Source organism: Coregonus lavaretus (assembly GCF_964263955.1).
Source record: "Coregonus lavaretus genome assembly, contig: HAP1_SCAFFOLD_437, whole genome shotgun sequence".
Taxonomy (NCBI): domain Eukaryota; kingdom Metazoa; phylum Chordata; class Actinopteri; order Salmoniformes; family Salmonidae; genus Coregonus; species Coregonus lavaretus.
In genome coordinates, this window is record NW_028161735.1 from 8,449 (window position 1) to 24,335 (window position 15,887).

Consider the following 15,887-nt stretch of genomic DNA (forward strand, 5'->3'; position numbering starts at 1 on the left):
TTATTTAGTTGTGTTCATAACGCCTGTTTAAAAAGACTCGATATAAACCGTACAGTACATTAATAAGCACTTGCTGTTGTTGGATCACAGGTATGTTTAATACCTTTCCCTTCTGGTTTTATTCTCATGCATTTATGTTCAATCTCTAATGTTTTGTAGATACATGTCATGTGTTTTGCAGATACATGATCAAGTGTCACTCACTCAAACAAACGCATACTGACAATAATCAATGCTACTGATATTTACGACAACATATCGATAACGTTACCATAACATTGGGTGTTGACATGGATACTGTTTGTAAAATCCTATCTGGATTGAAGGAACACCATGAAGATGTTTTTGGAACAAAACTTTTAAGTGCTCTAGAAAGACAACATACTAAGACAATAAAGACAGTTTGATCACCTGATATTCTGCTTGGTAAACTCATTATTATGACACACAGAGGGAGACATTTTCCTAGTGCAAAAGCATTATATAAAACTTTTTTCCAACAATGTGCATTATAAAGATTATTTTTGTATAGCTGTTTACTAAACTCTAGTAAAAAAAATCGCCCCCTTAAAATTAAATCACACTGCAAGATTATAATGACGTTTTCGGTATGTATTTTGCACTTTGAACAATTATTTTGCAATACGAAAATGTCCCCAGAAAGTACTGCATTATGTTTGTGAATTTCAACAAATGTTTGACTGTGATGACTTTTTGCAGAATTTGGCACATGGATACACAAGGATAATTAATTGATTAATACATAAATAGTGCTTGTTTTGATTAGCCAACTATTCAATCGATCATTGATAATTACTATCAATTACTATTCAGGTAGTACCAAAATAAAATAAAAAACATAACAGACTGTTAGTTTTGCTTTAACATGCTCTTTTTAAGATAAAAAGCATGGGTCACCAAATATCATGGTCATACGTTATGATACCACAGCCACCGCCATGCCGGCAGCCATCTTGTTCCTGTCCTTAGACGGCAACTTCCTGTAGAACCTGTGTCCCCTGTCATCGCTGTCCTCAAACACGAAGCCCGGCGGCGAGTCATAGCTGGCTGGACAAATGCTGATCCTACAACACAATATCATACCATTACCTGAATGATATACGATAAAATACCATACTATCTATAAGATGCGATACTTTATTGTCTGTTCTCGTGGAAAATCATCTTGCTGCAAGGTCAGCACATGATAATCATCCACAAATTCACAGAACTCACTAGCACTCAGTAAGCTTGAGGTTATAAAAGTGATTCAGTTGTACATCACAGTCATTCGTTTCATTCTGGCAGTAAAATAGCTTCACTGTTGTTCTTTTACATCTCAGTATAGCTTTAGTGCCTGCTGGGACGTAACGGCGGATTCCAGGAGACTCCAGACTAAATGCTTGGGGGTTAACTCTGTGTGTGTCAAATCAAATCAAAATCAAATGTTTTTTGTCACGTACACCGTTTACAGCAGATATAAATGGTGCAGCGAAATGCTTAGCGTATGTGTATGTGTGTGTGTGTGTGTGCGTGTGTGTGTCTGTCTGTCTCCTCTTGGGGGTAACTCTGTGTGTGTGTTACCTCTTGGGGGTAACTCTGTGTGTGTGTTACCTCTTGGGGGTGAACTCTGTGCTGTACATGGTGCCGCCCTCCAATGGGGCATCAGTCCTCATTGGGGCGTGAGCTGGCTTGAAGCTCACACTGGGCTGCAGCTCGTGGGGTGTAAAGTGGGCCTGGATAATAGTATACAATCGAATAGAATAGAATTTCAAACAACGGCTTATAAGAATGTGACCTAGGGCCAAAGAGAGACAGGGGCTCTGCTACACTCTTAGAAAAAAAGGTGCTATCTTAAAAGGGTTATTCTGCTATCCCCATAGGAGAACCCTTTGAAGAACCCTTTTTGGTTCCAGGTAGAACCATTTTGGTTCCAGGTAGAACCCTTTCCACAGAGAATTCTAAATGGAACCCAAAAGGGTTCTACCTGGAACCAAAAAAAGGGTTCTACCGGGAACCAAAAAGGGTCCTCCTATGGGGACTGCAGAAGAACCCTTTTGGAACCCTTTTTTCTAAAAGTGTAGATACTTGAGCAGTGTCTCAAAGAACACCCTTAACACACCTGGCCAAAACCAGTGCACTACATGGAGGCGGTACTGGGAACTGGCTGGTGATTTCAGATGGTAGGCACTATAGTATCTCCTATTGTTGTGTCCTTCCGCAGGGCACTTAGCCCCTAAAACAACTCCAGAGGTGCTACAATGTAGCTGACCCTGTGCTCCTCCCAGAATGATGTTTCTATAGGCAGGGTGTGATTTGAGATTTGCCCTGGCATGCCAGTGGAAACAGAAACGTCTTGAATGACCTTGAAGGTGGAGAGGTAGTCCATCCGTCCGGTGGCTCTCTGCATCTCCTCAGGCTTCTTGATCATGGCCTGTCTCTTGACCTCCCAAGGCTGGTAGTCATCTCTCATGGTGGTGCAGACCTGGAGGTAGTGGGGTGGGAATGTTCATTGTGATGCTACGATAAACGTACCCCAAAAAATCCCAACCCACCCGGTTCTTGGACAAAATGAGTAACAAAACATTCAATCATATTCATGTGCTGTTGAAATAATATCCCAAGAATTTGACAGCATACAATTTAGTGAACAATATAACTATAATATTACATCAGAACGTCCATAGGCGATACATATAAGTACAACAACACAACCGTTCAGCGATATATCAGTCCAGTGATAATAGACTGATATGTGGACCCATCCCTACCTGGAAGGGAGCTGATGACTTGTTGGGCCGATTGAAGGGCTTGGCGGAGATGAAGGGCTGGATGTTGTGTCGGACGTAGTCTGCACCAGACGTGGTGCTCATGTCCATGTGCTCTGTGGGGCTGACGTACTGCAGGCTCTTGCGCAGCTGAGGCAGGGACACGGGCCACTGCTGGAAACGCTCCGTAAACTCTGTGCTGCTCTGAAACGGAATGTCAGACGTCACCTAGGAACAGAGTAGAGTGGGATAGAGTAGAATGTTATCACTGGCCCAGAAAAGATAAGCAAAGATGAGTGAGTTAGTGAGATATTAATCTGGGTTAACCCAGCACTAAAATCCTGTGTAATTTGGTCAGATGCTCGATTACGTAGTCTGTCCACGAGAGACTAGTGAGATATCATTAAACACAGCATTACCTTTCCAGGGTTAGGCTTATAGCTCTGGGGCAGCTGTCCTGGCAGGCCCTGGTAGTCTCTTCGGTTGGTGGTAAGATCTTGTAAGGGCTGGCTACTGGGTCTATAGGGCTCTGGAGCCTTCACCCAGCGCGCCTCCAGAGGGTGGGGCACATAGCACTGCTGGTTACTGGTCACGCAATCGAAGGGGGCATCGGACATTTTGGGGCTACTGGAGGGTTTGAAGCTCTCTCTGGGGGCCAGGCCTCGGGTGAGGAAGTCGTCCTGGAAGGTGGTGTGGCCGTCGAACTTGGCGTCTGGAGGGTGGTAGCTCAGGTCGGGTTTCTTCAGCTCCCGCTTGCACATCTCCCACTGTCGGAAATCCTCTGGAGGTGAAACATTAAGAATGATTTTTAAGTGTTCATTTTGGTAATAACCATAGTTTATTTATAGAGCTCATTATTGTTGTTATGATGTAATTTTAATGTATAAAAGATCCCATAGAAATTGCAGTGTATTAATTTTAAAAGCAAATATTTATTATACAGTGCCTTCGGAAAGTATTCAGACCCCTTGACTTTTTCCACATTTTGTTACGTTACAGCCTTAAATAAAACAATTTCCTCAGCAATCTACACATAATACCCCATAATGACAAAGCGAAAACTATTTTTTACAAATTAAAAAACTGTAGTATTCAGACCCTTTGCTATGAGACTCGAAATTGAGCTCAGGTGCATCCTGTTTCCATTTATCATTTACATCCTTGAGATGTTTCTACAACTTGATTGGAGTACATGTGGTAAATTAAATTGATTGGACATGATTTGGAAAGGCACACACCTGTCTATATAAGGTCCCACAGTTGACAGTGCATGTCAGAGCAAAAACCAAGCCATGAGGTCGAAGGAATTGTCCGTAGACCTCCGACACAGGATTGTGTCGTGGCACAGATCTGGGGAAGGATACCAAAACATTTCTGCAGCATTGAAGGACCCGAAGAACACAGTTGCCTCCATCATTTTTAAATGGAAGAAGTTTGGAACCACCAAGACTCTTCCTAGAGCTGGCCGCCCGGCCAAACTGAGCAATCAGGCGAGAAGGGCCTTGGTCAGGGAGGTGACCAAGAACCCGATGGTCACTCTGACAGAGCTCTAGAGTTCCTCTGTGGAGATGGGAGAACCTTCCAGAAGGACAACCATCTCTGCAGCACTCCACCAATTAGGCCTTTATGGTAGAGTGGCCAGAGGGAAGCCACTCAGACCATGAGAAACAAGATTCTCTGATCTGATGAAACCAAGATTGAACTATTTGGCCTGAATGCCAAGCGTCACATCTGGAGGAAACCTGGCACCATCCCTACGGTGAAGCATGGTGGAGACAGCATCATGCTCTGGGGATTTTTTTCAGTGGCAGGGACTGGGAGACTAGTCAGGATGGAGGGAAAGATGAACGGAGCAAAGTACTGAGAGATCCTTGATGAAAACCTGCTCCAGAGCGCTCAGGACCTCAGACTGGGGCGAAAGTTCACCTTCCAACAGGACAACGACTCTAAGCACACAGCCAAGACAACGCAGGAGTGGCTTCGGGACAAGTCTCTGAATGTCCTTGAGTGGCCCAGCCAGAGCCCGGACTTGAACCTGATCGAACATCTCTGGAGAGACCTGAAAATAGCTGTGCAGCGACGCTCCCCATCCAACCTGATAGAGCTTGAGAGGATCTGCAGAGAAGATTGGGAGAAACTCCCCAAATACAGGTGGCTGTAATCGCTGCCAAAAGTGCTTCAACCAAGTATTGAGTAAAGGGTCTGGATACTTATGTAAATGTGATATTTTTGTTTTTAAAAAATAAATTAGCAATTACCATTTTTGCTTTGTCATTATGGGGTATTGTGTGTAGATTGATGAGGGAAAAATTTTTAAAAATCAATTTTAGAATAAGGCTGTAACCTAACAAAATGTGAAAAAAGTCAAGAGGTCTGAATACTTTCCGAAGGCACTGTATATTACTAAAATAAGGGTCACTGTGCGGTCCCACTTGTAGAAATGTGTAATGTGTAATATGTGTGGTATGTCATCAAACAACGCAGAATAGCTCACCTTTGTAAGTAGGCACTGTATCCATTTTGTGCCCTGTTGCGCGTACCCTCTCCCTGGGTCTGGAAGGGGCGAAGGGGTGGACCTCATAAAGGGTGTAGTCTTGTTTGTAGGTGGTCCCCAGATCTATGTCTCCAGGTTTGGGTTTGTACTCCGCCTGCTGTTTCCCCGGTCGTCGAGTCACCTCGTAGGGAATAAAGTCAGTCCTATGGGGAGAGCGAGAGAGCGAGAGAGAGAGAGAGAGAGAGAGAGAGAGAGAGAGAGAGAGAGAAACACCAGTATTTTTAATTCATTTGGTATTGAGACCTTTGTGGATAACTCCTGATTAATATAGTTAGTGATATCTACATAAGAGATTGACCGTGGAATATGGAATCGGCGCGACTTTTAGAGACCACTTAAAAGGTATATTTTCCAAAATCCCCTCAAAACCTCACGGCTTGCATGAGGGGTGTGTGTGTGTGTGGTGTGTGTGTGTGTGTGTGTGTGTGCCTCAAAGGGCTTTGCATTAAATGAGAGTGGTTGAAGAGCAGAAGATTGACACAATCTCAAATAGCACCTTATTCCCTTACTTTTGGTAGTACACTACTTTTGTCCCCTGGCCTATGTGGCATTCCTGGCCAAAGGTAGTGTACTTTAAAGGGATTCATGTTTCATTAGGGTGTGATCCCTGTCAAAGTGTTTACTTGAATGTAGTAGTTCCATCCATTCTCCCCTGGTCACCGTGGTTAACAGGCTTGGGTTTCAGGCTCTGGGGCGGGTTGTATCCTCCATAGGCGGGGTACTTCTCTGTGTACTCTGTCAGGACACATGTCTTATTGGGCTTTCCATACAGAGCTGTGGGCCGGTGGGGGCAGCGGTGGCGTCTAGACAGAGGGCAAAGTTCAAAACTTTATTTTACTAAAAGTGCTCTATCTTGAAATATTGACTGCTGTGCTGACATGCATTAACAGTGGACTAATTACCATAATACTAATAGAGTGTAGTATTAATTTACAATGAAATGATGGTGACTGGCAGTAAGTTAGGCTAGTTATGTGGCATGCCACCCTACACTTAGAAAGAGCATCCTCTGAATGAAGGAACAGACAAGTCATCTTAACTCCTTCAGGTGCAGAATGGAAACCAGCAGGCTGGGTGTGAGCAATTATCTACCTGGTTATCCAATGCAATGAATGTGTACTGACTGAGCTCAGTGTGAATTCTTTAAAAGAATGCCCGACTTGTATTTCATCTTAGATTAACAGACATCTAACTCAATATGATGTATCAGCCATGCATTTCTACTGTATCTATGGTGACATACCAGGCATAGTAGCATAATTAATTCACATGGTCAGAATCAGAATCAGAAAAAATAATATTGCATTCACTGACCTATGTGAAAGGCTTATGAAAACATTGTACAACAATCACATGATCATAAAAAAAAACGGAACTTGAATAAACTGACAACTGTAATCAATAGAACACCAATGTCGGAAATGTGGGCTACATTTTAACAATGACTGCTGTGGATTTCGCATAGGCTCAAATCGTTTCAGGGCAATAAGAAATGCACTATTTTCTATGTAACCATGGGCATTGTCTTTACTCAGGACAGGGAGTGTCTGTGTGCAAGTGACATAGCTAGCTACAGATAGGCCTACAGATCTAAATAAAGCCAGACAAGTCTCCTTGTATTGGTGAAATGACAAATGTAGCTAGACTATGCAAAAAAGCAAATCGTAGCTATGTTCGTCATTAGTGCAACTTGATTTTTCTGCGCAATAGTTTTGTAGCTAGAGGAATGCCGAATGGATTGGACAGAGTTTTTACAACAGCGATTTATAATGAATGTCAGTGGATAATATAAATACAGCATAATATAAATACAGTATTTGCCATTTTAATGTCAACTCCATGCACTACTTGGCATAGGGGTGTCAATTCATGGGTTAGTCAACCCTACATTAACGGACGAGAATAAATTATTTACACACAAACTTGTGTAAACACTGGCAATCTCATGAATATTATCATACATTTTTACTAGAATAAATCAAGACATCCTCCTTACCCACAGCTGCAGATCTCACATATGCATAGCCGTTTCATCTCTTTGAGGGGGCGAGTGCTGTTCGTGTCTCTTTCCCCTGCAATCCCACAAACACTGCCCGACAGCTCCGTCCTTAATATACCTCAGTGGACTGCTCGCGCTAAAGTGTGCAGTTCTGTTTCTATGGAAGCAACACGTTACCCCAGCAACCGCTGAGCTTCCTAGTAACGACGTAACGTACTACGTCATTTACACAGCGGCGTCAATGTTTTACGTATTGTTCCGGCCAAACAACGTGAGTGAGTTGTGTGCGTCCACGTTTGTGTTTTATGTGACTTTTGACGCATAATATTGAGATGTCTTATATGATATGGTGATTTATTTTAGGTAATGAATCATATGTATAGTAATATAGTACTTTGTATAGTCATATACTACTTTGTATAGCACGCTAACATTGGTGTTCACGTTTCTTTTAGCTGAGTGCAGCATATTGTAAAAGACTAACGTTAGAGGTTGCAGGTACATAGCACGCACCTTTTGTATTGCTGTCATTCCGAATGGTGTTGTGTTGCTTTCTTACTAACTAACTTTGCTGTGTTGACAGCACTGGCACTGACCAGATAGGTAGCTAACTGACGTTAGCTATCAGTATTTATAGCAGTAGCTAGCTAGCTAGGTAATAGTTACAGTACTAGAGGATATCTCCAAACGTTTGTTTCCTCGCCTGATGTATTAGCTAGTCCAAAGCAGTCAAACATGGGACACACAAGTTTGGATAAGATCAAAGCACTACAGAAGAATCCTGCCAACGTCAGGAACCTGTGCATTCTGGCACACGTGGACCATGGTAGGTTCCATTGACTACAGTTTATTGACCTGATTATTGAAAATGTTGCACGAGATATTACTGTACAGGGCCATGATGACAGTTGTTGTTTGCAAGCATGACCATTTGTAGTGACACTCCATTCATATCCACCACAATCTATTTTGCAGGCAAAACAACTCTGGCAGATAGCTTGGTGGCGAGCAATGGCATTATATCAAGTCGCTTAGCCGGAAAGGTTAGTATGACTTGATCTCAATCATCTGTGGTGGGATTATCCTTGTCATACTACTGTAGCCAGACTTTGTTATTTTGCCCTCTTGCTAATCTATTTCTGTGTCCCTGACCTATACATTGATCATGTATACATATGTGTTCTGATATTGTTGATGTTGTTTATGTCTTAGCTGAGGTACCTGGACAGCCGGGAGGATGAGCAGATCCGAGGGATCACGATGAAGTCCAGCGCTATCTCACTGCACTATGCTGCTGGTAAGACACCATAGTAGGAACATGTTGACTTGGATACGTTGAGTCCTGTTGAGAGGCGGACTACTTGTGTGTAAAGTCTCCGTCTAATTGACCCTTGAGTGTGTATGTGCCTGCCTGCCCGTCTGCCCGTCTGTCTGCCCGTCTGTCTGTCTGTCTGTCTGTCTGTCTGTCTGTCTGTCTGTCTGTCTGTCTGTCTGTCTGTCTGTCTGTCTTGTGCTTATGTGTATGTGTTTGTCTCAGGGGAGAAGGACTATCTGATCAACTTGATTGACTCGCCGGGCCATGTGGACTTCTCGTCTGAGGTGTCCACCGCCGTCAGACTATGTGACGGGGCCATTGTCATCGTAGATGCTGTGGAGGGAGTTTGTCCACAGGTAAGGCAATTACAGGCAGTGGCTGTGTCCCAAATGCCCTTTCTAGGGCCCTGGTCAAAAATAGTGCACTATATAGTGAATAGGGTGGGATTTTGGACACATAACGTACTTAGGTTATAGCCTAACCACATGTTCTCCACTGGTTCTGCGTTAAACAATGTTACATTAAATGGTTTAATGGAATGGGGCACCCAGCCCATCCACACTTTATCATTCAGGGTTTTTTCTGTTTGCATTTTTAAGCCAATTTCCTGCAATTCTACAAATTTCTCCATGGAGCTGAGAGAAAATGTGGCAGTTTTAAAGTTCATTTCCTGAGATTCTACATATTCTACCATGGAGCTGAGTGAAAATGTTGCAGTTTTAAAGCTAATTCCCTGCAATTCTATGCGTTTTGCCATGTTTTTCAATACTGCTAAAATAAAATTCTCCCTGACTGTCTAGCTTTTATTTTGGTGGTTGTTAGTTCTCAAAGATTATATTATTTTAAAAAAGATATACGTCCATTATGTTTTTTCCAATTTTATATCTGGTTTTAGACGTTTAAGTACACTTAAAGTGTTTTTCCATCCCGAAAATGTATTTTTAAAAATATATGCGTAGGCGGCCCGCCCAAGGATTTCAGTGGCAGAAAAATCCCTGTCATTGTTTTGGAATGTAATATTAAATCATATTTGTGGCTCTACTTTCTCAACTTCATGGCATTTTTGTTTTGTCTTTGTTGGCGTGAGACTACTCAGTGTATCAGTGTTGTGATGATGTTTCTCTGGTGTGTGTGTGTGTGTGTGTCCGGGTCTCTGTGTGTGTGTGTGTGTGTGTGTGTGTCCATTTGTGTGTGTGTGTCTGTGTCTGTCCGTTTTTGTGTGTGTGTATCTGTGTGTGTGTGTGTGTCCGTCCGTGTTTGTTTGTTTGTCTATCCATCTGTAGACCCAAGCAGTGCTGCGTCAGGCGTGGCTGGAGAACATCAGGCCTGTGCTGGTGATCAACAAGATTGACCGGCTCATCTTGGAGCTGAAGCTCACCTCTCAGGAAGCCTACTCACACCTGCAGAAGATTCTAGAACAGGTGAGTAACCTCACCTCTAAAGACAAGTGTTATTAGTATAAAAAAAACGTGAGACAGAATCTGGATATCTGCCATATAGGTAGTACACAACTAATTGCCCTTGAGGGGTAAGTTGAATTCAACTGAACTGAAACGAACTGAACTGAATTGAATGTACTCTGTTTTCGGTTAAGGAATCGGTTATAACAGAGAAATGTTCTGGAACGTGTATGATTCTTATAATAGAGAAGTGGACTATATTCTAACATGAAGTCACTTTTCCCTCCTCACAGGTGAATGCAGTGACAGGCTCTCTGTTTACCTCCAAAGTGCTGGAGGACCGTGCGGTGAAAGAGGAACGGGCGGAGGAAGATAAGGAGGAGGGGGACGTCAAGCCTGCTGAGTGTCTCGGGTCAGAGCAGATGTACGACTGGAGCGCCGGCCTGGAGGATTCGGACGACTCCCAGCTCTACTTCTCTCCAGACCAGGGGAATGTGGTCTTCGCCAGTGCCATAGACGGATGGGGCTTCAGGTGGGTCCTGGGTTATATGCAGGTTATACACACAGTAGCTAAACGTTTTGCAACGGAGAACAAAAACAAGCATTTCTTATTGGACATGTTCAGTTTAGGAGGTAGTCTCTCCCCTTTTGGGCCTGTTTGCTCCTGTTTGGTTCCAAGTGAAAAGGACCCTGGGCTGGCTGCCGGTCCTCTGTTAAGGTCTTGTGCGTCTGTAGCCTGGGGTCTGTTCAGAAGGGTACACCGAAGCAAAACGTTTTGAATCGGAAAACAACAATAATCTTTTCTTATTGGACAATTTCCTCACTGTTTCATCCCATTGCAAAGAGTGTTTTCCCTATTGGAAATTAACCTGGTTAGAAAATCAATCCCCAGTCCCAACCTTTCACTTGACACTTCCTAATGCTGCTTCTTAGATCCTGATGAATTATATAGTAAGCAATGCTGCTTCTTAGATCCTGATGAATTATATAGTAAGCAATATACAGTGGCTTGCGAAAATATTCAACCCCCTTGGCATTTTTCCTATTTTGTTGCCTTACAACCTGGAATTAAAATTGATTTTTTTGGGGTTTGTATAATTTGATTTACACAACATGCCTACCACTTTGAAGATGCAAAATATGTTTTATTGTCAAACAAACAAGAAATAAGACAAAAAAACAGAACTTGAGCGTACAAAACTATTCACCCCCCCAAAGTCAATACTTTGTAGAGCCACCTTTTGCAGCAATTACAGCTGCAAGTCTCTTGGGGTATGTCTCTATAAGCTTGGCACATCTAGCCACTGGGATTTTTGGCCATTCTTCAAGACAAAACTGCTCCAGCTCCTTCAAGTTGGATGGGTTCCGCTGGTGTACAGCAATTTTTAAGTCATACCACAGATTCTCAGTTGGATTGAGGTCTGGGCTTTGACTAGGCCATTCCAAGACATTTAAATGTTTCCCCTTAAACCACTCGAGTGTTGCTTTAGCAGTATGCTTAAGGTCATTGTCCATCATTCCTTCAATTCTGACCAGTTTCCCAGTCCCTGCCGATGGGAAAACATCCCCACAGCATGATGCTGCCACCACCATGCTTCACTGTGGGGATGGTGTTCTCGGGGTGATGAGAGGTGTTGGGTTTGCGCCAGACATAGCGTTTTCCTTGATGGCCAAAAAGCTCAATTTTGGTCTCATCTGACCAGAGTACCTTCTTCCATATGTTTGGGGAGTCTCCCACATGCCTTTTGGCGAACTCCAAACGTGTTTGCTTATTTTTTTCTTTAAGCAATGGCTTATTTCTGGCCACTCTTCCGTAAAGCCCAGCTCCGTGGAGTGTAAAAGCTTAAAGTGGTCTTATGGACAGATACTCCAATCTCCGCTGTGGAGCTTTGCAGCTCCTTCAGGGTTATCTTTGGTCTCTTTGTTGCCTCTCTGATTAATGCCCTCCTTGCCTGGTCCTTGAGTTTTGTTGGGCGGCCCTCTCTTGGCAGGTTTGTTGTGGTGCCATATTCTTTCCATTTTTTAATAATGGATTTAACGGTGCTCCGTGGGTTGTTTAAAAGTTTTGGATATTTTTTTATAACCAAACCCTGATCTGTACTTCTCCACAACTTTGTCCCTGACCTGTTTGGAGAGCTCCTTGGTCTTCATGGTGCCGCTTGCTTGGTGGTGCCCCTTGCTTAGTGGTGTTGCAGACTCTGGGGCCTTTCAGAACAGGTGTATATATACTGAGATCATGTGAAAGATCATGTGACGCTTAGATTGCACACAGGTGGACTTTATTTAACTAATTATGTGACTTCTGAAGGTAATCGGTTGCACCAGATCTTATTTAGGGTCTTCATAGCGAAGGGGGTGAATACATATGCACGCACCACTTTTCCGTTATTAATTTTTTAGAATTTTTTGAAACAAGTTATTTTTTAAATTTCACTTTAAATTACAGGTTGTAATGCAACAAAAATAGGAAAAACCCCAAGGGGGATGAATACTTATGCAAGGCACTGTAGTGTAAACTCCTATTAGACTAGTAGAGGACAGAACTACTTACACCTAATACCTCATATTTCAGAAATACAGTGCATTCGGAAAGTATTCAGACCCCTTGACTTTTTCCACATTTTGTTACGTTACAGCCTTAAATAAAACAATTTCCTCAGCAATCTACACACGATACCCTATAATGACAAAGCGAAAACATTCATTTTTTTAAACTAAAAAAACTGAAATACCTTATTTACATAAGTATTCAGACCCTTTGCTATGAGACTTGAAATTTAGCTCTGGTGCATCCTGTTTCCATTGATCATCCTTGAGATGCTTCTACAACTTGATTGGAGTCCACCTGTGGTAAATTCAATTGATTGGACATGATTTGGAAAGGCACACACCTGTCTATATAGAACCTTCCAGAAGAACAAAAATAATTTAATCAATTTTAGAATAAGGCTGTAACGTAACAAAATGTGGAAAAAGTAAAGGTGTCTGAATACTTTCCGAATGCACTGTATATGGGGCCATCAATACGTGTCTAGGGAGTTGATGTCAGGTATTTGGTTATTGTTGAAATGTCCACTAGGTGGGGCTTTTGCCTTAGCTTTCAGAACCTTTTGCTGAGAACAGATGAGACCAAAATCGTGGAACGGAGGGTATGATTCTGCATGACTGCAATTCATGTAGAAATCTAAATAATCAGCTGAGTAGGAAGAGAACTGTAGCCCTTGTTCACATAACAGTCAAAACATCTTAAACCCAATGTAATGATATTTCATCCTAGCCAGCCTGTACATTCTTATGTCCCTCCAATCAGGTCAGTGCTCTGCTAGCAAGGTGTTTAATGTTCTCCCCCATGCTACAGAGCAGTCACATAATAGCTACTGCAGACAGACTAGACTGTATGCTTTATAGTCATTGTATGTCATTAGTATGTCTGTTTTATATAGGAGGACACAGATACCTTGTTTTGAGGGCAGCTGGGGCTCTAGGATCTATAAACGAACCAATGAAGTCACTGGTATTCAGTGGAAGCTGTGTTGACCGACACCCATTCAAGTGACCCATTGCTATTTTTTTGCCTAAAAAGCTCTGTTTGGAAAACTTAAAAAACATATCACTGAAACCTCAGGGAATTACAAACAGGCATAGATTTCAAATGTTCAATGCAGGCTATTGTCAGCGAAGATCTCTGTCAAACTATAACCCAAATCAAAGAGAGTGAAGCATAATGGAGGGGGGAAAAGTTGATAAATGACTGTGGTGTTTAGCTTTTTTGTTGTTGGTCTTTTCCAGCATTAGCAGCTTTGTGTGTTTCTTGTAGTATCCAGCAGTTTGCCCAGATCCACAGCCAGAGGATGGGCATCAGGACTGAGGTGCTCCTGAAGACCCTCTGGGGAGACTTCTACCTCAATGCTAAAGCCAAGAAGATCATGAAGGGAGCTCAGGTAAGACCAATGCAAACATTCTACCACGGTAATGAATGCTAAGCGTTGCATCCCAAATGGCACCCTATTTTATTTAAATGGCACCCTATTTTATTTATAGTGCTATACTTTTGACCAAGGCCCATAGGGCTCTGGTCAAAAGTAGTGCACTATATAGGGAATATGCTGCCATTTGGGACAGTAGCCGTGTCCGAAATCTGTCTTGCCTACCTCTTACTAAAACTTCATACTGTGTACTAATCATACTACATACTATTAAGAACGAAATGTTTAGTAAAAACGTATGCAGTAAGCAACAAATATCAACATACTAGGCTCATCCATACTGAGAAAGCTTCATCTGATGCACAATTGGGTTGTTCCCCGCCATTTGTTCATTTCTGTACTGCACGTGATCTTATCTGATTATCAGCTGTTGTCAAACACATGTGGGTCTGAGAGGAGCATTCTCTTCCTCAATACTATGCAGCAAATTCTTCTAGATGAAAAGACTAAATGAGTATGACATCCTGACATTTAAATCATACTACATTTTCAACATTTCACATACTATAAAACGTTCTATTTTCACATACCCAATCAGAGTACTATTTAGAACACAAGTACGGGTATTTGGACAGGCCCATGGACTAAGTGTTGCAGCTGTATGGTGCTAATGGATTCCACTTTATAGTACTAAAGCCACTCTGTTGCAGACTCCCACTCAGAACCACACTAGCTTCTGACCCTTCTGGCTGCATTAGCCATTAGCCTCCAGCGCTAGCTAGTAGACTATGGAGTGGGCAGCACCATAAGCCCTCGGTTACCAGTCTGTTGTTTGTTGTTACGTGTTGGCCCTTGAATTGTCCTTATGTTCATTATTAACATCCAGTAGTGACTCCGTCCAGTACACTAACTTCTAAAGGTCCAAAGAAACCTTTATTTTGAGCATTTGTAATTTGTTGTGTTCATTTGGTCGTGCAGTGGGAGTCTGGGAGAGACTACCATAATGAACATACATTACACACAGACTGTCACATTCTCAGACTGATCAATATAATCTTTCTTCCACTATAGAACAGAGTAGACTCATCAACACACACACACGCACACACACACAGTCCAACCTTCAGTCTGTCCCATTGATTTTCAGTCCATAGAAAGTGGATAACAGAGCTTTTAGTGTAGCCAGTAGCCAGCCCTTTCAGAGAGATGAAGGACATAACATGCGTCCCAAATGGCACCATATTCCCTTTATAGTGCACTACTTTTGACCAGGGCCCATAGGGAATAGAATGCTTGCTTTGAGTGCTATGGAGGTTTGACTGCATATTATATATTTAAGCCATGTCCTACATTCGGTGACACAGGGTCATATTTGGATTGGAGCACTTTTAGAACGCGAGTGGTTTTACAGTACTGGAGCTGAGAGGCTGGACGGGTTGACCTATGTGCTGGTGTGTGTGTGTGTGTGTGTGCGCGTGCATGAGTGTGTGTGTGTGCGCCTAGGCACTTTGGTGTGTGTGTGTGTGTGTGTCCACTCAGTGCACTTGGTGAGAAACAGCACTGTGTGTGCCTCTTCAGAGCTTTCATAATACCACATTGTAGCCTATTTGTTGGTATAGCCAGCTATTAACGCCAGTACACCACGTCTGTAGTGCACTATATACAGGATATGGTGCCATTTGGGACGCACCCAGAGTGAAGAAAATAGTGCATAAATCCAATCAATGATTATCCGTCTAGATAAGAGCAAGCAACGGTTTGAATGTTTCTGAAAGATCAATTTTCTCACTAGTCCTCCTCTTCCCTCTCCAGGCCAAAGGAAAGAAGCCTCTGTTTGTTCAGCTCGTCCTGGACAACGTATGGAGTTTATATGACGCTGTCGTTACCAGACGGTAAGGGATGCACATCTCTGATGATGTGATCTC

The 15,887-nt window shown here is 42.7% G+C and overlaps 2 protein-coding genes across 2 annotated transcripts in view; one reads left to right on the plus strand and one right to left on the minus strand.

Annotated features, from left to right (window-relative positions):
- Window positions 1–937: 937 nt before the first annotated feature.
- LOC311120178 (stabilizer of axonemal microtubules 2-like) lies at window positions 938–7,356 on the minus strand (the record flags this gene model as incomplete). Its single annotated transcript, XM_084194796.1, has 8 exons — window positions 938–1,085; window positions 1,615–1,736; window positions 2,366–2,485; window positions 2,772–2,996; window positions 3,188–3,549; window positions 5,263–5,465; window positions 5,946–6,125; window positions 7,319–7,356. 8 exons carry the CDS (start codon window positions 7,354–7,356, stop codon window positions 938–940), a joined length of 1,398 nt encoding a protein of 465 aa, XP_084050922.1.
- A 637-nt stretch (window positions 7,357–7,993) lies between these two features.
- LOC311120180 (elongation factor-like GTPase 1) overlaps window positions 7,994–15,887 on the plus strand; it is a 94,055-nt gene continuing 86,161 nt past the window's right edge. Inside the window, exons 1-8 of the mRNA XM_084194798.1 lie at window positions 7,994–8,147; window positions 8,297–8,364; window positions 8,534–8,618; window positions 8,859–8,992; window positions 9,920–10,057; window positions 10,330–10,568; window positions 13,854–13,977; window positions 15,775–15,854. Of these exons, the coding sequence (XP_084050924.1) occupies window positions 8,057–8,147; window positions 8,297–8,364; window positions 8,534–8,618; window positions 8,859–8,992; window positions 9,920–10,057; window positions 10,330–10,568; window positions 13,854–13,977; window positions 15,775–15,854 (959 nt within the window). The 5' untranslated portion in view covers window positions 7,994–8,056. The remainder of the gene's footprint in view (window positions 8,148–8,296; window positions 8,365–8,533; window positions 8,619–8,858; window positions 8,993–9,919; window positions 10,058–10,329; window positions 10,569–13,853; window positions 13,978–15,774; window positions 15,855–15,887) is intronic.